This window comes from Ursus maritimus, unplaced genomic scaffold (assembly GCF_017311325.1).
Source record: "Ursus maritimus isolate PB19 unplaced genomic scaffold, ASM1731132v1 scaffold_23, whole genome shotgun sequence".
Lineage (NCBI taxonomy): Eukaryota > Metazoa > Chordata > Mammalia > Carnivora > Ursidae > Ursus > Ursus maritimus.
In genome coordinates, this window is record NW_024424786.1 from 19734908 (window position 1) to 19756603 (window position 21696).

A 21696-nucleotide genomic window follows, 5' to 3' on the forward strand; every position below is an offset into this window, starting at 1 on the left:
CCGGGAGAACCTCCAAAAGCCTCAACATTTGTGATTATGTTAATAACCCTGACAAATGTCTTCTCTGCAAACTGTGTTAGGTCAGCCAGGGCTCAACAGGCCGGGGGTGGGCAGGTAAAACACACCCCCGATGCTGTTCATGAGGACATCTGGAGGCCCCAAGCTGCAGCCCCAGAGGCTCTTCCCTTTGGGTTCACACGGCATACAGACACAGATAAAGAGATCTGCTACCAGTACTACTTAAAATAACAAACGTTCAGTCTTTAACTGTGCGTGACAAATTCAAGATACCCCACCAACCCAATACAAAAGTTGGGGGGATAGCTTTAACATGTCATTAATATATGATGTTAAATTTTTCTAGTGAAGACAGCAAAGCCCATTCACAACTGAGGGACAGAGGAAAACTCGGATTTTAGCCAAGCCACCTCTCGGAAGACAGACCTGGGGGCTCCACGCCTTGCCATGTGGGAAGCTCCCCTCCTTCCCTGCCAGACACCCGCTCGTTGAGAATACAAAGGCCATTGCGATCGCCCTGCGCGGAGAGTCTCACGGCCCCTGGCAGCCCACACGTGGGCGCTTGGTCGGGCCTGCGCAGCAGCATGGGGGCCATAAAGGGAGAGGATGGAAGCATCCCCTGGGAGAGGCTGTTGAAAAGAATCCCCTGCCCCGAACCCCAAAAAGCACTGATTAGAGTGTTTAATAACTACATCCAAGCAATCGGAGGGGAAATGACCAGGCATGCCGAGAATGTAGGGTGCTCAAGCTGTCACCGCAAAGCGGCTCCTGCAGAAAGCCGGGGAAGAAGCACGTGATCTAGCTCCCGTCGCACGTGCTGCGCGTCTGCGTTCTGTCCCTCCGACGGGTCTTCACTGCCGACAGGACTGGTCTTCAAAGTGTCTCAGAGTCTCTCTCTTAACCAAGTTGCTTGAGCTAGTTTTAGTCTTTCCCAGCAGGACCCAGGGGAAAAATAGCCTTTGGAATGCAGCAGGCACGGAAATAAGGAAGATACAGAAGCGGAAAGGTTAGGAGAAGGCCTCCCGCTGTCGCTTCAGAGACCAAGGGTCCAGGCTGCCGCCAGCAGAGGGGCCAGGAGCAGAGCCGTCTTCCCGGAGACGCTCGCCGCCGCGTTCCTGTTACACAGGTCCTGCTGACAGCAGTGGTACTCCAGCTTCCTCAGCCCGAGGGCCTTTGAAATGTAGTTGTAATTGCAATCATCAAACTTCCAACACTGGTGTTGAAAAATTTCTGGCTCTGTGAGGGAAACACACACACAAGGGTGAGCGAGCAAGCGGGTTCAGTGCTGTACCTGCCTCTGACCCCTCAATTCTATTTCCTGGAACTTAGCTACACACGGCAGGAGAGACATCTGGGCAAGACTAGTGTCCTAGTTGGGCTGTAAAAGGGAACGAGTAAGCAAATGATGACACGGCTCAGGATGGACCTTGTCCCTAGAACCAAAGTTTCACCAGAGCCCGCAGAGCTCATGCTGCAGCAGCCAGTCACACCGATGTTTTAGAGGTTTGCTAAGATTTTTAAAACCATATTCCCTTTTATCCAACACTCTTCTAGAATTTACTCTATGGAGTTACTTGTGAAAAACGTTAAGATAGATGCTCAGGAATGGTCACTGCATCACCATCTGTCACAGCAAGAAACTAAAAGACAAAAAGCAGTTCATTACTAAAGAAACATCTGAAGAAACCGGGGTAGAGTTCCATACAATGGAAGTCCAGGTAGATAAGGAAGGACACAGGCCTGCACGTGTTGAAGTGGAGTCTGAGTTTAAAAAAAATGTAGAGGGGTGACTGGGTGGCTCAGTTGTTAAGCGTCTGCCTTCAGCTCGGGTCATGATCCCGGGGTCCTGGGATCGAACCCCGTATCGGGCTCCCTGCCCAGCAGGAAGCCTGCTTCTCCCTCTCCCACTCCCCCTGCTTGTGTTCCCTCTCTCGCTGTGTCTCTCTCTGTCAAATAAATAAAATCTTTAAAAAAAAATGTAGAAAAATGGATAAATTGGACTCCATCAAAATTAAAAACTTTTGGGCGTCAATGGGCACTATAAAAAAACATAAGGCAACTCACAAAAAGGGGGAAAATGCTTGCAAATCATATATCTGATGAGTCTAGTATCCAGAATATAGAAAACATTCTTACAACTCAATAATAAAAATACAAACATGAGCAAAGAATGCAGAGATTTCCTCAAAAAAGATACACAAATGGCCAATTAACACATGAAAAAATGTTCGATATCATTAGTCATTAGGAAAATAGAAATTAAAACCACAGTGAGCTTCCCTTCACACCCAGTAGGATGGCTATAACCAAGAAACAGGGAAAGAACAAGGAAGTGGAGAAACTGGAAACCGTTCCCACCACAGGCAGGAAGGCAAAATGGTGTTGATACTCTGGAAAAGTCTGGCAATTACTCAAAAAGTTAAAAATAGAGTAATAAATACCATATGATCCAGTAATTCCACCGCTGGGTATTTACCCAAAGAAAACAAAAACACTAATTCGAAAAGATACATGCACCCCTATGTTTATAGCAGCGTTATTTACAATAGCCAAGAAATGGAAGCAGCACAAGTGTCCACTGACAGATGAGTGAATAAAGATGTGGTACACACACGTGTACGTACACACACACACATACACACACACTGGAATATTATGTGACCATAAAAAAGGATGAGTCCGTGCCCCTTGAGACAACATGGATAGACTTAGAGGGTACTACGCTGAGTGAAATAAGTCAGACCGAAAAAGACAAATCCTATATGATTCCACTCATAAGTGGAATCTAAAAAACAAACAAACGAATAAACAAATAGAAAGCAGAATCAGACTTATCAATACGGAGACTAAACTGGTGGTTACCAGGAGGGGGGCGTTGGGAAAATACAGGGAAACACAGGCCTCTAGTTACGGAACGCATGTCACGGGAAGACGAGAAGGTGCGGGGAATACAGTCAATGCTACTGTAACAGCGGAATGACGGGACACGTGATAGGTACACTGCGAACACAGCATCGCGCACACACTTATCAAATCCCTAAGTTTTACGCCTGAAACTACTGTAACATTGGTGTCAACCAAACTCCAAAAAAAAAGCTACCTTATGACCTAGCAATTCCACTTCTAGGTATGTACACCCAGGAGAACTGAAAACTACGTTCACACAAAAGCTTGTACACGAATGTTCAGAGCAGCATTATTCAGAACAGCTAGGACGTGGGAAACCAGATGTCCACTGACGGGTGAACGGATCCACAAAACGTGGCCTCTCCATGCAACCGAGTGTGATTCAGCCACAAAAGGGTCCGGAGGTACTGACATATGCCATGCCACGGGTGAACCTTAAAAGTACCCTGCTCGGTGGAAGAAGCCAGTCACAGGGGCCACGCCCACTGTATGATTCAGGTCACAATGTCCGGAACAGGCAAATCCGTGGAGACCGCAAGCAGATTGATAACTGCTAAGCTATGTGGGAGGAAGGGGTGGGGAGTGACTGCTAAGGGGTACGGGCTTTCTTTCTGGGATAAAAATATTCTGGAGTTAGACAGTGACTCAACCCTGTGAATATACCAAAAGCCACTGAATTGTACATTGTAAAATATACATTTTCTGGTATGTGAACTTTATTCCAATAGAATGGATGCAGACCAGAATGTAGAATGGGGGCCATATGCATAAATGAAGTGTATGTCTGTGGGTAAATGCATTCATTTTCTCTGGAAAGATTCCCAAGGAGTTTAACAGTGTTGCCTTCCCAGAAGACTATCCTTCATTTATACATTTCTGTATGGATTGAGTTTTTTTTTTAAGTCATTGGATGGATTTACTTTCAAAATAGTTTAAACTTCATTTAAAAATCATTAGACTATTCACTAATGCAGGGAGAGTTTAAAAAACAAAACAAAACAAAAAAACACCATGCCATTATGGTCCCAATTTTTGTACACATAGAAAAATAAAGGCCCAAAATATCTATGCCAAGTATCTTATTATGGTTTTTGAATATTCAGAAAAATTATGTTAAGGGAAAAACTATGCTGGTTGAGAGGCATTATGGTCGATTTTCCTATCCAAAAATCACTGTGCCAAGACTGCAGGCTAGCTGCTGGAGACACCCCGACAGAGAAGGTATGGTTCTGGCCCTGGGGTCAAGTCACTCTCTTATCCTCCCTGCTGGAAAGAAAAAAACCCCATACAGATGCCTATTTCCTTATTAAGGGCTTGTTGTAACTAACTTATTCATTCATAGCTGGGAACAAAACTACATTTATAACTGCGGGTGTAACTGTTCCATCCTCCCCCTCAGGGGGGATGAGTGCGAGGGCTGGCGTTTAATGAGGTTTGGTCAAGTGGCAGAGGCCACAGACTGTTCTAGTGACTCTACTTTCTTGGGTCATGAGTATTGAAGTCGATGCTTCTAATACTGAACTAGAGGATGCTTTATGGAATCCTAAAAGTTACCAGAATTTTAATTGGGGGAGCCTAACAGCCTGGAGAAAGCAGATAGTAGTTTATTAACAATTGCTACCAATTAATCATTTCCTACGTGGCCTGCAGTGAGCCAAGCGCTCTACTTAGTGATCTCATTTGCATAACCACCTAAGATGGTGAGCTTCTCACCCAGCCACTAGCAGAATTACCCAAATAAAGGGGATTATCTGCGTCCCAGTTGGTTAGAGTGTCTCTCTGCTTGGCCCATCATCCCTGATCTCTTTGAAGACTTAATTGGAGTCTAACTTCGCCAAGCAGCAGTCCCTCATTGTCCCTGGCACCTCCGAGTGTGCCCCTTATGCAGAGGGTCATTACGGCACCAATCACTTGGTGCTGTCACCGAAGGCTTATGCCAGAGTCTAAGTACATGGTTTCTAGTTCTGGGACTGGTAGCTGAATGAACACCCAGCACGCCCCTCCTCTCTTCTAGACCCCACCTGTACAGCCCCAACATACCCACTTTCTCCTCTATCTGTCCCACTGACCCTGGGAGAGAAATATTCCTACTGGACAGCGAGGGAGGGGGTAGGATGTAGCTAGAGTCACTGAATGACTTCTCCACTGGAGCACCTGACCTTTGACTCATGTTTATGACAGCGTGTTCTGCCTCTCCCAGGAGACGTCCGTCCGAGCTGGAGGGGGATTGAGGTGCTCTGGTGGTTATCTGTCCGACTGTAAGGTCAGAATTTCTATATTTCAAGAACTGCTATCATCACATGTCAAGCTGAAGTTTTGGGACTTAAGTTCGTAAGAAGAAAAATATTTAAGATTCAAATTATCCTTTAAAAAATAGATTTTATTCTTTAGAGGAGTTTGCGATTCACAGCAAAATTGAGCAGAAAGTACAGAGTTCTCATTTCGCCCCCTGGAACCCCCAGCCCTAACCTGAAGACCTGTTCTTAGCGTCCCCACCAGAGTGGTCCACTTGTTACAACTGATGAACCTACGTGGATTCGCCATGACCATTCAAAGGCCGTGATTTACACTGGGCTCGCTCTGGGTGTCGTATGGGGTTTGACAAATGCAGGACAAATATCCGCCAATATAGTATCATACAGAGTAGTTTCATTGCCCTAAAACCCTCTGTTCCACCTTTTCATCCCTCCCTCTTTCCTGCTAATCCCTGGCAACCACTGACCTCTTTATGGTCTCCTTAGTTTTGCCTCTTCCAAAGTGTTCTATAGCTGGAATGATCCACAATGTAGCCTTTTCAGATTGGCTTGTTTCACTTAGTATTTAAATTTCCTTCATGTCTTTTCACGGCTTAATAGCTCATTTCTTTTTAATCCATTATCTGGATGCACTATAATGTACAGGTCATTTGTCCATTCACTTACTGAAGGACATCCTGGTTGCTTCCAAATGTTGGCAACTATAAATAAGGCTGCTACAAACATCGGTGTGCAGGTTTTTGTGTGGACATAGGTTTTCAATCCCTTCGGGTAAATATTCAGTGACTGCTGAATCATATGGTGAGAGTATGTTCAGCTTATTAAGAAACTTCCAAGCTGTACCATTTTGCATTCCCAGGAGCAATGAACAAGAGCTCCCGTTGCTCCACAACCTTGCCAGCATTTGCTGCTGCCAGCATTTGGGATTTTGGCCACTCCTAATAGGTGTGTCTTGTTATTTGCCACTTATAAAAGCTGCACAATTCATCATAAGATGATAAGTTTTGGGTATCTAATCTATAGCGTGGTGAGTCTGGTTACTAATACTGTATTACATTCTTGAAATTTGCTAGGAGAGGAGACCTTAGCGATCTCATCACACACAAAAGGGGTAACTATGTGAGCTGTCGGATGTGTTCGTTAGACCACTGCGGTAATCATCTCCCAATGTATACAAATATCAGATCATCACACTATATGCCTCAAGTAGACCCGCGTTTGAGCTATCACTTATACTTCAATAAAGCTGGGACATTTTTCAATAAAAGTTTAACAATCTGATAAGAAACAGTGGGATTCGAGAGCTGGAAAAAAGATTCTGGCTCTACTCTCCTTCCCTCTCCTCCTCACCTCTACCATCCAACACACACATTTCATAAACCCAAAAACACAGGCAGAGAGCACTTACTGGAGCACTTACTGGAGGCAGGACAAAGACCGGCTCTCAGAACTCCTAAATGCGAATCTGATCTGATTCTTACTCTACACATAATATTGCCTTCATTCTCTCATTTGGAAATTACACTTTTTGTAGTGGGGGGGGTCCAAGAGACACAGATGATCAAAGTTAACTTGACGTATGTGCTCACACATAATTGGTCTTCAAATATTTATGGAATAAATGGCTACGTTCTCTCCAGGGGCCTTACTGTGTTTCCCACATTAACAATGAATGATCGTGGTCTCCTGGAGGCAGAGGACCTGTCCCCCTACAGAATCAAGGACCTCGCATGTAGGGCTCGGAATCTTACCCACATTCCAGGGCTTTACTTCAAAATGATCAGATCATCCAGTCTGACAGGATAATTCCGATGTGTCCTTACTTATTGAGGGATTTCTCCTTTCTGGGGAAATGAATTTTCTCCTTCTTTCTATCGGGTTTTTCTGAACCTGTGCATCTCCCAAGCCTTTTATGAGTTTACCGGACACGTTCAGCATTCCGGGACGATGCCACCGGAAGGACTTTGTGGTAGAGGGCAGAAAAACAGAATAACCTTGAAGGGGGCTTTTATTTTTATTTCTTAGATGGTAACCATTACTTGTTGAATACAAGTCTCAGGAGAATGAGCATGGCACACATTTCCTCCCAGGCCCTCCTCATCCCAGCACCTTGAGGAGACAGGGCAAGGGCAGGCTCTTACCAGCTTTGACCCAAAGACATGTATCGAAATTAACCGAGCACACGGTGGTCTTATTGCAGGCTTTGTTGTCAACACAGGTGTAGCAGGTCAGGCTCCCACCTAGAATCAGGAAGAAACCCTGTCAGTACTTGTAAGATCACCACTGACGTGTCCTCCTAGCTGCAGAAGGGAGCCCACCACCGCCACTGGTATGGCGCCAAGGTCGGCGACTCAGAGCGGGCTTCCGTTCCCACACATGCCTGCAGCGGACGTATTTTCCCAACCACAAACTACAATCCCAGCAACATTTTTTGGACCCTGATACAAGTGCAAAAGAAATTTCCATATTTCAAAATCCACATAACTGGGACGCCTGGGTGGCTCAGTTGGTTAAGTGTCTGCCTTCGGCTCAGGTCATGATTCCGGGGTCCTGGGATCAAGTCCCACGTCGGGCTCCCTGCTCAGCAAACAGCCTGCTGCCCCCCCTTGTGGTGCCCCCTCTCTCTGACAAATAAATGAATAAAATTTTTAAAAAACCCAAAAAACAAAATCCACATAACCAAGCAATTGAGATGTTTCCTCTTACTTTCAATTAGAAGTGATTAAAAAAAAAAAAGCGCTTAATCTGCAATGTAATGACATATTGAAAGGAAACTATCAAGAGAAAAAACTACCAGAATTCTATAAATGCCTTCCAGGCCACGACAACACTCTGTTTGCTCGCATTCTCGTAGACTGATATTCAGTTATTTCGCAGTACCTGTCTGTGTGAAAAGACATTTTCAAAGATGAAATATGTAAAATCTCATAAAAGAATGTCGTGGTTAAACCCAGACCAAGTGTGGGTTTTAGAACCCAAGAGCTCACTTGTAGTTCTAAGGCCAAAGCCTACATTCATCATACAGGGAAGGGGAATTTTCCAGAAGGCCAGAAGAAGGTGGCTCCTCACTATCTGAGCACCATAGGAGTCAAGCTTTCTATAACATATAAAATGCTGTGCTTGCCTTCACTGGTGTGAAACCCCACCCAGAAGTGGACCCTCTGCTTTGTGAAGGTTCCAGATTAACCTTTAAAATGTCAGTCCAAAAAAATGCCCCCCCCAACCCTGCCACCATCCACTTTGTTGCAGATGACAAGACAGATACCTGGAGAAGTGAAGGGGCTCACCCAAGGACACCCAAAGCAGCAGGTCTGGAGCCAGCCCCCACACCCAGGGGTTGGGGTCCATTAGCCCACTCTGCCTTCCCCCTCCCAATGTTAGCGTTAGTCATGCCTGTGTGAGAGGGGAGCCCCCATGAGAAGGGACAACGATGTAGCTTTCCTGCAGTCCCCTCCCTGTTCCAGATGTGTACACATGCGTGGGAGGGGAGGATGTAAGAGGGAAGAATGTTCTAGCCTGGATACTTGGGAGGGCCATCTGGAAAGGCTCTTCTCCTGGCTATAGCCAGACCTCATTTGGCTTCTAGACAAATCATTAAACAGAGGAACCAAAGCTCACACTTAGAACTTGTATGGGGCAGAAATACAGCTAACGTGTTCATTGGGTGTGCAGAGATCCCGTGTACCTCCATGCTAAGCTCTTGACCTTTGTAGAATTGTGAGGAGAGGTAGGCGCGGTGACTTCTGTCCCCGATGGTTGACTAACTTGTCCGAAGTCCCATGTTACAAAGTGAGAGCCGAGACTCAAATCCAGGCCATGGGTTCTGAAACCCAAGCTTGCTTAACCGTGATGTTGTTCTAATGGCCCAGAGTGGGAAAGAGAAGGAAAGAGCACAGACTGGGGAGGGGGATCCGATTCTGGGCTAACGAGGTGAGAGGAAGGCTCCCCTGCATCTCCCTCCAAGCCTGGGCAGCAGCCAAGGAAGCGTCTCCCCTGGGTGCTCGTGCTCCGGACGGACCCTGACTCTCTGTGGAAGGGCCGGGGACCTGTCACAGAACAGCTGCCGGCCCCAAACCCAAGCCTGCTCCGTAAACGGACGCCGACGGCTGGCGATCGGGCATAACCAGGCGATTCCAATCACAGGAAATACACCAGGCAGCACAGAGACGATCGCGTCGCGCTGCCACAGCGGTGAGCCGCATCACCACCCGCCGCGGCTGGCAGTCAGAGGTGCGGAGGGAGACTCACGACGGCTCTCTTTTCTCAGAAAGCGAGAGCGTCTTCGAATGTGTCCTTGGGCTAGTTCCTTCTTTGCCTCAGTTCCCTCAACTATAAAATGGGAATAACAACAACGATCCCTCAGGGGGTGGCCGGAAGGGCTAAGTGAGACTGGGCTCGGCCCGGTCCCTAGGACACAGAAAGAATTCAGTATGTGGTAGCTGCGAAAGCTAATAGGATGTAAGACACGCTCTGACCCGGCAGAGATCTCTTCATTGCTCCCTGCATTGCTACTTCCCTTTCTGCCTCTCCCCCACGAAAACAACCCTGAAAAACTGGCAGAACTAACCGGACAGAGGCAGAAAATAACCTCTGATCCTTATCATGAAGCAAAGCAAGTAACGCAAGTGTTTTTCTTCTTCTTCTTTTTTTTTTAATTTATTTATTTGAGAGAGAGTGAGTGAGCAGAAGTGGGGCGGAGGGGGAGGGAGAAGCAGACTCCCCACTGCGTGTGGAGCCCTATGCAGGGCTTGATCCCACAACCCTAAGGTCATGACTTGAGCCAAAATCAAGAGTTGAACGTCTAACTGACTGAGCCACCCAGGCGCCCCAGTAACAGAGGAGTTTCTACTGTGACAGAACTAAGACTCAGGAACACACAACCACTTGCAGGAACCAGGGAGGGGTGGCTGGGGAAGGAGTTCAGAGCAGACACCCTGGTGCGAGTCCGTTTGGGCTCAAATTCTGGCTGCACCACTCCTGTGTGACATTTTACAAATTAGTCCATCTCTTTGCGCCTTAGTCTGATCGTTTATAAAATGATGGCAAACACAGGACCTACTCCATAGAGCTGACATGAGGGTTCAGTACGTGCGTGCACACAAAAGGCTGAGAACAGCGGTCGGCACACGAATGCCGTGAGCTAGCTGCTGCGGCTCCTGGGATCGTCATCGTCACTGTCACAAAGCGGACGCCCCCACGCAGAACGACGGAGCTCAGCACTTTAAAGCTGGCGCCCCCTGGGGTCCCCAACAGCTGGGGACCACTTCAGCTGCTGCGTGTACCCCCGCCCCCGTGCCCTGCTCCCCCCCCAAAGCTACTCTGTCATCCAGGACGGGTGTCACTCAGGAAGGTGCTCCAAGGAGGGCAAGGCTGTAATGCAGGAAGGAGCTGTCACATGGCCCTGGACCTATAATACCGGAAGGCAAAAGCAGCCAAGCCAGGTCCGAGGCCAGTGGCATCGCCTCCGTCTTTCTGAGGCCTAAGGAAAAGGAAGCTTACGATCACGGTGACCTCGGTGGTCTAGATCCAAGTCCCCTTTGACCACTCACCTGAACGGCAGAGGACAGCCAGGACGAGCAGGAGCAGGGTGAAGCCTCCTTTGCTCCCCATTGTGATTGTCCACAGAATCTGGAAGGAAGGGACACAGAGGGTCGTCATGCACCAGCAAAGGACTGCTGGTTATTTCAGAAGCCAACAGGTGGAAGGCCTGGAGCCTTCAGGAAACATGGGGAAGGAGTCAGCGGAGCAAGAAATGGCCTGGGGTGCCAGGAACCCAGGTACTCTCCTGGTCCCTCCTCTTGCCCCCAGACCTCAGGTTACTGAAGGAATGCTCCCCGTCCTGGTGAGAGGGGCAGCTATGGGGAGTCAATGCCCACCAGGCCAAGTGTCGGCAACCCCCGGGCCCTGCCCAGCTCTCACCTACAGTGGCCAGGAATAAACAGTTACGTCTGACTAAACCTCAGTCCCTCCAAGCCGCAGTGGTCATGATCGTGCAGTGGGGATAGCACTCTCTTCCCCAGAAGGGTTGTTGAGTCAAATGAGAACGTGAGAAAAATACTTAATACAGCAATTACATTTCCACTCTGCTGGCCCCGCCCCAAGCTGCTGGCTGAGCCGGGGACCCCTAGCAAGGGCCGTGTCTCCAGGCCATGCCACTAAGTGTGTCAGACCAAAGGAGCGAGTGTGGAGGGCGCCGGCAGGCCTTGTCCCTCCGGGGAAGAGAAGAGGGGTCCCAGTAACTTTGATGACTAGTCCCCTTACATTACTGCCTACGTGTGTAGCAGGGAGCAACAGGGGAGGAAACGGCAGGGCTGACATGCCTCAAACCCTCCTTCACCTGACGAGGAAGCCAAAACACAGAGAAGTTTCTCATTGTCTAAGTCTAAACCATGAGCAGCAGGTCTAAGAAGTCTCCCAATCCCGCCGCTACTTCGCGGACCCCACCCTGAGACAAGGAGGCAAGAGCGCCCCTGAACCAGGGTGCTCCACGCTCTCCTCCTCTCAGCCCCACAGGCCGGGACTTGCACCCGCAGAGGGCCGGGGCTCATGCTGGGCGAGCCCCCACCCTCCTCTCAGTGAGGAAGGTCATCCCTATGCCTCTGAAGGTCATCTGCTGCTGAGAAATGGACTGTTCAAGGTCAGGGGAGGGTTGAGAAGCAGAAAGAACAGGTTCTGGCACTGCCCAAAGACGAAAACACCCAGTAGGCCATGCCCTTCTGATGCGTGGGGAACCAGAAAGAAAATCACACAGAGCCTGGCCTTTCTTTACAAGTTGAGCAACCCCCACTTCCCTTGGCGTCTTCAAAATCTACAACAGCCTACGAATGACCACCACCCCCCACGCTGACCTTGCAGGGCGTGAGCTGCTCTCAGCAACTCCCGCCCAGGGAGGACGGGAGGTGCCCAAGGGCAGCGGTGGCGAGCCGGCGGGGCAGGGGCCTGGCCGTCAAGTTGGCTCGGTCACTGCCCCGGCCACATTTCCCTCATCTGTAACCAGAGGCCACATTCCCCTCATCTGTAACCAGAGGCCACGTTCCCCTCATCTGTAACCAGAGGCCACATTCCCTTCATCTGTAACCAGAGGCCACGTTCCCCTCATCTGTAACCAGAGGCCGGCGAGGCGCTTCCCAACACCGTGAGGATTCACTGAGATGAAACAAGTGAACCGAGCACAGGCCAGTGGCGGATGTGACCCAAGCACACGCACAGCCCTCCCGCCCTGACTCAGCCAGGCACGGCTCCCACACCTCCTGCCCAGAGGGTCGGCGTGTCCCTGGATCTCTCTTCCTGGCCCCTGACCCTGAGAGGTGGGGGCCCTGAGCTCTCTGTACCCTAAAGGATGAGGAAGAGGCCTCAGTGCCTCCTGCCGGCACCCCGTGCCCTCTGTCTGGAGCCAGATGAGGGACCCCAAGAGCCCCATCCACTCTCCCTTGGCCAGAGAGTGGCCCGGGCCTCGGTGCCCTGCCAGCTCCCTGCCTGGCTTCTCGGGGCTCGGGAGTTTCTGGGTAGAGAGAATGATTCACACACGCCAATGAGCCCGGCTCAGGCCTGTGAAGAACAGCTGCCCTCGAGTGAGCAAGGAGAGGAAGGTATCCATGAGAGAGCCTCCCACCCCCCACCCCAGGGGCAGGAGCTACCAGACAAGAACGGCTGCCACATCCAGTGTCCCCACCGGCGGAGACGGGAGGGAGCTGCTGAGCCGGCTCAGGAACCGGCAAGACATGGAGCTGGCAGGAACTGCTGGTTCCAGGCTTCCCCGGGAATGGCCCTTAGCATAACTGACACCAGGACAAACAGGGTGCCACACGGAGAAGGGTTCCCGCCCGGAGTGCATGAGAAAGAACCTCTCCTAAGAAAGGCTCATCTCTTAACAAAAGCAAGAAAGAAGCCCGAACTGGGGACGGGCTTCCTGGTCTGGTCTGGAGAGTTCAAACAAGGCCTCGGGCAGCTCTGGCTCCACCACTGCCACTTCCGCAGTAAACTCAACCTCTGAGCTTCACTCTTCCTTCAGCCAGCGTGGGCATAATGACACAGACCACAGGGGACAATGCCTGGCACTCCAGAAGGTACTCAAAAAGCCATTGCCACTGCAGTCTCACTGAAAAGTCGTGAGGTTACCAGGAGGAAGCAACTGGGTAGGGAGGAGGTGTTGGGGGGGGGGTGAGAGTGGGGAGTACGGAGCTGTAGGTGAAGAAGCCAGACAAACACCTCGAAATGGATGAGCTGGGGACATCTCAGAACCCAAACGTAGAGCAGCCTCCAGCTTTTTGGGTTGGAAGGGAAGTGTCAGGTCTTGGTTTCAACATGTCACCCAGCTGGCTGGGGGTCACAGTAGCCACTTCTGTGACTTGGCTGTGGGAAGGCAAGGATCGCAGAGGAAGGAACCGGCCAGCGTGCATGCGGATGCCAAGGTGAAGCTGTTCAAACTGAGGCAAGACCAGGTCTTCACCGATAACCACGACTAAAATACACGTTTTGAAGGGCAAAATGTCGTTATGGAGTAGGGGGCTAGGGAGCATGGGAAAGACCTGGTTGTTTTCAAGCGATTTTATAAATGTCCCCAAGATGCTGACAGTAATGAATGCTAAGCAGGTTTCTTTACGATTTATTTCTCTTCCCGACCCTTTGCTTTCTGCCACACTTTCCTCAACTGTTCTCCAATGAACCAGGCATTACCTTCATAATCAGAAATATTGGGGAAATCCACACATAACAAATGTATCTATCACCTGCCTTTTGGCAAATCTTTTTCTGAATGAAAACACAAACTAACTGAGCCTGATGATTTCAAACGCTTCTCCCGGTTTCAAAGAGCCTCCACCGGGCACTTGAAAATGATGCCCATAAGCAAGTGTACATCGGAGGGTGGCTGAGACAGAAGAGCCGGCACGACCCCTCCAATGCACCCAAGCCGAATGCTTCCGTGCAAGCTGCACCCAGAGCGCCTCCACACTCTCTTTTCCAGACCTCCGAACTCATTTGAACAGCCGATGGTGAAATTAACGACTGGAAACAGACCAAAGTCACTGTGAATAAGGTCCACAGAATAAAGATGGGTGAGTCTATTGGAAAACGTCATTCTGGAGTTGTAAAAGGCACTCGAAGCCAGCCTTAGGGAGTTCGGACAGGTTTTCCTGGGAGGTTCTAACTTGACTCAGAGGTTCAGGGGTGCTCCAAACAGGCTTTTCATCAGGATGAGGTAAATACTTATTACTCACTCAAGGATACATACCCACTGTTTAAAATAGCAAAAATCTGGCAACAGACGTGGCTAGAAGTAAATGAGCCCGCGATTCCATGGGGTGGGGGGGGAGTGCGCAGCCATGAGGAAAGCCAGCCAGGGAAGGCTGCTCACAGTGTATTAAGGAAAAAGCCAGTCTAAAAATAGCTATAATCTTATTCCTTTTTCTTAAAGATACAGTGCTTGGAATACCGTATCAACTTTTCTGAACATCTGTGGAACCCGTGGTTGACAGAATGGTAGAATTATCCGTAGCTTATTCATGCTGAGATATATTCTCTTAACAATAAACATTTTTATAGAAAGAGGCCTCAAAACGCTAGCAGGATACTTTAATGTACTTATGAACCACTTCACTTATAGCTTAACTTTTTATTTTTCTGCTACTGAACCTTATGATGTATAAGACATATATACCACCTTTCAAAACTGGCTTCTTTGACGTAAAAAAGGTTTCATGTACATATGCTCTCCTGTGTCTGTCTGATAGCAATAATTTGAGTCATGCTCGGTATTTGTAAAATATGACACTTGCGTGATTTTCTAGCAGTCCTGAGACAGAGACCCATATTCTAATCCCATATTGCTGCCAACTCACACAACCTTAAAACAGTCAATTCCACGGGGCGCCTGGGTGGCACAGCGGTTAAAAAAGTGTCTGCCTTCGGCTCAGGGCGTGATCCCGGCGTGATGGGATCGAGCCCCACATCAGGCTCCTCCGCTATGAGCCTGCTTCTTCCTCTCCCACTCCCCCTGCTTGTGTTCCCTCTCTCGCTGGCTGTCTCTATCTCTGTCGAATAAATAAATAAAATCTTTAAAAAAAAAATAAAATAAAAAAATAAAACAGTCAATTCCTTTACTTCCATTCCTCACTTGTGAAGGGGTAATAATGATTTTATATAATGATAAAACATAAGAATAAGACTTGAGACGTTTATAGCTCAATATGGACTAAAACACGGCAGGATAAGGAAGCAGCAAGCAGACAAATACACACCAACCTGACCACTGTTTATTCATTCACGTCCCCCTGAGACGTTACAAGGGTGCTAAAACATCACAAGGTGATTCACAAACACAGGCATTCCCGATCCAGTTCCTGAAAATGTTCTGGGTAGCAAATTTATGGACTGTGTGAGCCTATATTCCATGTTTCCCCCCTAGATTCCATTACTTTAAAAGGAAAACAAAACCATGTTACTGTCCATCCAAAAACCCCAGCCAGTCCTTCCAAGGACCTATGTATCTGAACGATGCACAGGAATTTACACATGAAGCATTTAACACCCCCACTATTTAATGACATAACTGTGAAGTCGGTTCAGGCTCGACACCTACGCCCCATTCAGCCCGCGACAATTGTCTGTGAACCTGCTGTGAGCAGGTGTCCTGCCAGGCGTGAGGTTACAGTGACCGCCGAGCCAGGCAAGGCCCCGCTCTTAACAACCTAGCAGAGGCAGACAGCAGCTCGTGCTAAAGACTAGGAAGAAACTAAAATAAGGGCACTGGTTCTAAAACATGAGTGGCCGAAGAATCATCTGGGGATGGTGAAGCACAGATGCTGAGCCCCATCTAGAGGTTCTGGGTCTCCAGGTCTCAGGGGCCCAAGACTCTGCATTTCTAACCAGGCACACACTGAGAACCACTGGGTTAGCGAGTGACCTGGGAGGAGGGTGAGGCTACTTTAGATAGGGCTGGAAGTGTCTCTAACAATGCTGTGAGAGAAGCTGTCCCTTCTGATTAAATAATTAAAGGCCTCTCCTGTTACGGGCCGTGTGATTACACTGGGTCCCATGTCACCGAATGCCAGCCGTAAGCAAACACTTCTTTCTTTCAGTGAGCAAAAGTTATGGCCAGTTGCTATGCTGCTGCCTGACGTGTTAACTGCATTGAAACCTCACACAATGCTGTGAAGTAAATTTAATCCCTGCCTCCGTTTATCAAAGGAGGGAACTGAGGGTTGAGGAGGGGAAGGAACTAAGGCAACAGCGGTAGGTAGGATAAATAACGCCTCTCCCCTGAGAGTTGTCCACATCCTAATTCCGGGTGCCTGTGAATACCGGCAACCTTAGGTGGCAAGTGACTTTGTAGAGGAGATTAAGGTCACGGATGGTTCTGGAATATCCAGAATCACAAGGGCGATTACAATGAAGAGGATGAGGAAGGCAGCAGCGTGTCAAAGATGTGAAAACAGAAGCAGCAAGAGGGGCGCCTGGCTGCCTCAGTCTGTGGAGCACGTGACTCTTGACCTCAGGGTTGTAAGTTCGAGTCCCGTGCTGGGTGTAGAGATTACTTAAAAATAAAATCTTGGGGTGTCTGTCTGGGTGGCTCAGTTGGTTAAGCATCTGACTCTTGATTTCGACTCAGGTCCTGATCTCAAGGTTGTGAGACTGAGCCCCGCATTGGGCTCCACGCTGGGCATGAAGCCTGCTTAAGATTCTCTCTCCTTCTCTCTCTGCCCCTACCCACCCTGCTCACGCACTCTCTCTCTAAAAAAGAAAAAAAAATCTTAAAAAAAAAAAAAGAAGAGACAAGAGATTCAAGGAGGAGGATGGAACTCTCCTCCTCCTACTGATTTTGCAGATGAATGAAGGGAGTCCACCGCCGAGGCACACAGGTGGCCTCTGGAACAGTCCTCAACTGACACGGGGCCAGGAAACGGGACCTCAGTCCTCCTACCACAAGGATTCTATTGTGTCAATAACCTGAATGAGCAAGAAATGGATTCTCCCACAGAGCCTCCAGAAAGGAACGCAGCCCTGGAGAGGCCCGTGACAGACTTCGGACATACAAAACTGTAAACCCATAAATCTGTGTTAAGCCACTACCTTTGTGGTGATCTGTTTCAGCAGCAGTAGAACACTGGTACATAGGGCAGCATTTAAACCCAGACCGGAGGTCTTAAACACAGTTCAGTTCTCTGGAGGAGAGACTTCCTGTGAATTCAGCTTCTGAAATAAATTAGTTAAGCTGAGGCCACAGAGAAGAGACTTTACATCAGCACTAGTTCCAAGAGATTCACAGAGACCCGCCAGTTCATAGTCACTGCTCCGAGGAGGAGCGTGGCGCCTTAGAGGCTGATGAACTTGAAGGCTAGATGTGTCCTCCAAAATAAAACCCAATGTGCTCACTTTATAGGAAATTCTTGGAGGCCCAGGGAATGAAGTTACCTGTCCCAAGGCAACACGCTGCTGCAGAGCCACACTGGGGGGATCCACTTCCATCCACCAGGGGCTGGTAACTCACACGTGGCTCAGCATTACTGTGGGAGGCCTGAAGCTTTGCCTCCTTATGACCCTGGACACACACCGCCCCTGCTGCGGCCATGCGTGCAGAGACGCCTCGACAGAAATCAGTTACTCAGTTCAGGGAAGTCATTACATCAGAAGGTAGAGACAAACAGAAAGCCACCATCATAATGGCCAGTCCCTGCCAGCCACCCTGAGGTCCTGCTGCCAGAGACAACCACCCCAAAACTCTCTAAACCACATTAAGTCGGCAGCTTCCCTTACCAGGGCCTTCTCTGCCCTTTGTTCCAGGAGCCCAAGAGCTGGGGAGCTTTCCAAAGAGAGCCTCTTCTGAGAGATCCTCTTCATGGCCCTGCCCTTTGAGATGATGCATGCACAGCCGATGGTTCCGGGAAGACTTTCACAAAGATCTGGGGCTTGGGTAAAAATACGTCTTCCCCTTTGGAAAACCTCAAGCGCCTCCAGGCTTGGCTTTGTTTGTGGCAGCCTGGCCAAATTCAAGAGCTGGCCCCGAATTTTTAATCTGCTTCTTTTCAAGAGCTTGTGTCTGTAGCTGTGAAGGATGAATTCCATGACACACCTGCTCCCCTCATTCTAAAGCCCTTCGTATGTCGGCTTCTATCTTCCAAACCACTCAGCATAATGGACGGTTTTCCTTACATCAAGGTTCAGCAAAAGGTTTCCTGTTATTGTTTTGAAAATACAGAAGTGGCAAGTTGCGGGCATGGGTGGTCCTCCCGGAGGCTACTTCCTACCTACCCTGGGCTTACACATTTTCCACCAGAGTAAATAACCAGTTTGAGAAATGTTGCCACCCCCCTCAATGAACATTCTGAGCTCTGTGTGGCTTCCTTGGAGGCCTGGGAGTGAGATGCTCCCATGGAGAACAGAACAGCTGCTGTGGGGTCACACTAACGGTATGCAAAACATTAAGAGCCACCATTGTTCTCCACAAACAGGTGTCAAACTGATTTCCACGAATTATCTCCATTAGTTCTTATAACACCCTATGAAGTAAGGCCTATTATTTTACTGATAAGAAGGTGAGGTTAAATAGCTCATTCAGGATTACCCAGCCAGTAAACAGCAGAGCCAAGGTTCCAACCCTGGTCTGTTGCCAGGGCCCCTGACCACGACACTGGGGCACATGAACTTGGTAGGGAAGTGCAAATTCACTTCTCCTCACGCACACCAGGCTTCAAACTGTACCTGATTCCAGGTGGATCCTTGAGCCAACAGATTAAGCCAGACAAGGCAGGGCACAGTGGTAGAAAAGAGGAGTTTCCCTGAGACCTGAACACCAAGTCCTCTCTGGGTTAACTACCGTGTTTGAAGTCTCTCCCTCCATTTCAAAAATTGGTTATTATCACAAGCTAACGTGACCGGGTCTCTAGATCTGTAAAATGTATGGGCTGATTTGTTTAGAATGAAGTTGAAGTACTGCACTGCGAGGCGTGGGGAGCCAGGTCTCCGCTGGGGCCCCCTAACCCCTTTAGGAAAGTCACCACCAAGAAAGAAGGCGATGTTTAAAAGAATCAGCTGGTCACAGCAGGCGGCGCCTTCAAAATGGACACAGCGGGGAACAGAAGAGTAGGGAAACACCCTCGAAAAGGAAAGGCGGAGAAAGCCGCGGGGCCAGCGCCTTCACAGGGAGGCCGGCAGAGAAGCGCGCTATTGCCCTAACCGGGCCCGGCGCGGGCGGACGCGCAGGAGCCAGCGTGGGTCCCAGGTGCTCGCGCTCTCCGTGCGCGCTGCCGCCGGCCGGACGCCACTGCCCGGACACCTGCATGTGCGTCGCCAGCGGAGAAACGGCACGTCGGCACATTGCTAGGATCCGGGGAGGGCCTGCTTCTCACTAACAACCACACAAATCACCACTCAACATTTCTTTAAAATCCCGCTGCCACGGCGCCTGCGTGGCTCAGTAGTTTAGCGTCTGCCTTTGGCTCAGGTCATGATCCCAGAGTCCTGGCATCGAGCCCCGCCTCGGGCTCCCTCTCCAGCTGCCCCCCCCTTGTGTTCCCTCTCTCGCTGTCTCTCTCTGCCAAATAAATAAATAAAATCTTTTTAAAAAATAAATAAAATAAAAATCCCACCATCCGACTCCGAGAGGTGTGCAGCCCCTGCAAACGAAACGTCACACCAGACTTGGATTTAAAATGTCTACCTTTCGGCCCCCCCTTTTCCCCAATTCCAAATTGGTACGTCCACACCGGGTCCATTACCGCTCGGCGGGAAAGGGGGAAGCGGGCTAACCTCCTTTCAAGGCGCGATTTCTCTTCCCTAAGTTCCAACAGCTTCCCTTCAGAGTGAGGCGAGGGCAAGTGGTGGGGGCTCCGGGAAGATACTCCCGACGCAATGGAGGGCTCGGCGCGCGGAATTTGGGGTGTTTCGGAAAGAGCGCCCTCTCCCGCCGCCCCCCACCCCCGCCTTCTCTTTTTGTTAACAAAGGAAGCCAGCGTTCCCCCGGGCTCCCCGGGGAGTCCCAGGCAGGCCACCAGGGGCCTCCGGCTCCGGGATGGTGCGGGCCGCGGGCGGCACGGAGGGGCCTGGGGAGGACGTCCGCAGCACCTCCCTCCGTCCGGGATCTCCGCCGGCCGCTCCGGAGCCCAGACGCCGATGAGCGCACAAGCCGGCCTAAGCTCGCGGCGGCCGCAGGCCCGGGGTGCGGCTCGGCCCCTGCCCAGCCACGGACCTTACCTGCCCGCACCCAGGGTCCCGCTGCTAACACCGCGCGGCACGCGTGCTCCGCCCCGCGCGTCTTTATAGCCTGGGTGGGCCGGGCTCCGCCCCCTCCCGCAGGCCCCACCTCCGCCAAGGCTCCGGCCCAGACCCGAGGGCCGCGGTCTCGGAGTCCAAGGTCACCGCCGTCCTAGCTCGGTGTGCAGACCCTTGGCACTCACCGCACGCTCCCAGAACACCCGAGCGACGGCCAGGCAACCAGAGCTGGCCAGGCAGCCGGGCAGCCACTCCTCGCAGGGTGACTCAGGCTCCCCGCCCAGGTTCAGAAAAAGACCGTGACCAAGAATAGATTAAGACCTTTAAAATCCCTCAAACGGAAAATTTACAGTGTCTTCCTCCGATTTGCCACACGAAACAAAAATATGAAACCCCATGACTTCTGATTTTCCCTGCGTTAAAAAAATACATATATCAAAATATTTCAAAAAACTTTCTCGAGCCCCTGCCAAACTGGAACTTGAAGGGGCTGTCCGGTTCTCCAACCCTGCTTGGAGCCAGAGTCTCCTTTTTTTTGCATGAATGCATGAGATACATTTTATGCAGGGAAATCATATGATAACCGATTATGACATGTGCCTTGTACCATGATCCTCTGGTGGCTTTGGGATGTCAGAGAATGAGTTTCAGTTGGTGATGCCCAAATCTTGGTTTTCCTCTGTAGAAATGGGAGTCTCAAATCAGGACTTGCTTTGATATTTAAAATGTATCTGCTTAACATTATGCTAAGCGAAATAAGTCAAACAGAGAAAGACAATTATCATATGGTTTCACTCATTTATTGAACTTAAGAAATAGGAAGATCGGTTGTAGAAGAAAGGGAAGAATGAAGGGGGGTAAACAGAAGGGGGAATGAACCACGAGAGACTATGGACTCTGGGAAAAAAACTCTGGGGGCTTCAGAGGCGGGGCGGGATTGGGATAGGCGGGTGATGGGTATTAAAGAGGGCATATATCGCATGGAGCACTGGGTGTTGTACACAAATAATGAATCATGGAACACTACATCAAAAACTAAGGATGTACTGTATGGTGACTAACATAACATAATAAAAATTATTATAAAAAATAAAAATAAATAAAAATGAAAAATGAAAAAAAAATAAAATGTATCTGCTTGAAACAGTGAATACATGTATTCCCTCGTTTACAAAACTCTTTCACATGCATTAGCTCATACACATCCTATTAGCTCTTCCCTCCATGGAGCTCTTGGTTCTGAGATGCCACCCTCTCCTAGTTTTGCTTCCAGCTTCTTCATCTTTCAGTCTTAAGTCTTTTCCACTAC

General features: G+C 49.5%; 1 protein-coding gene across 1 annotated transcript; it reads right to left on the reverse strand.

The window, feature by feature from the left end:
* Window positions 1–684: 684 nt before the first annotated feature.
* Window positions 685–20487, reverse strand: CD59 (CD59 molecule (CD59 blood group)). The gene is made up of 4 exons (XM_040638932.1): window positions 20370–20487; window positions 10730–10808; window positions 7322–7420; window positions 685–1254 (listed from the first exon to the last, which is right to left on the reverse strand). Exons 2-4 carry the CDS (start codon window positions 10788–10790, stop codon window positions 1052–1054), a joined length of 363 nt encoding a protein of 120 aa, XP_040494866.1. The 5' UTR covers window positions 10791–10808; window positions 20370–20487; the 3' UTR covers window positions 685–1051.
* Between the last annotated feature and the right edge of the window lie 1209 nt (window positions 20488–21696).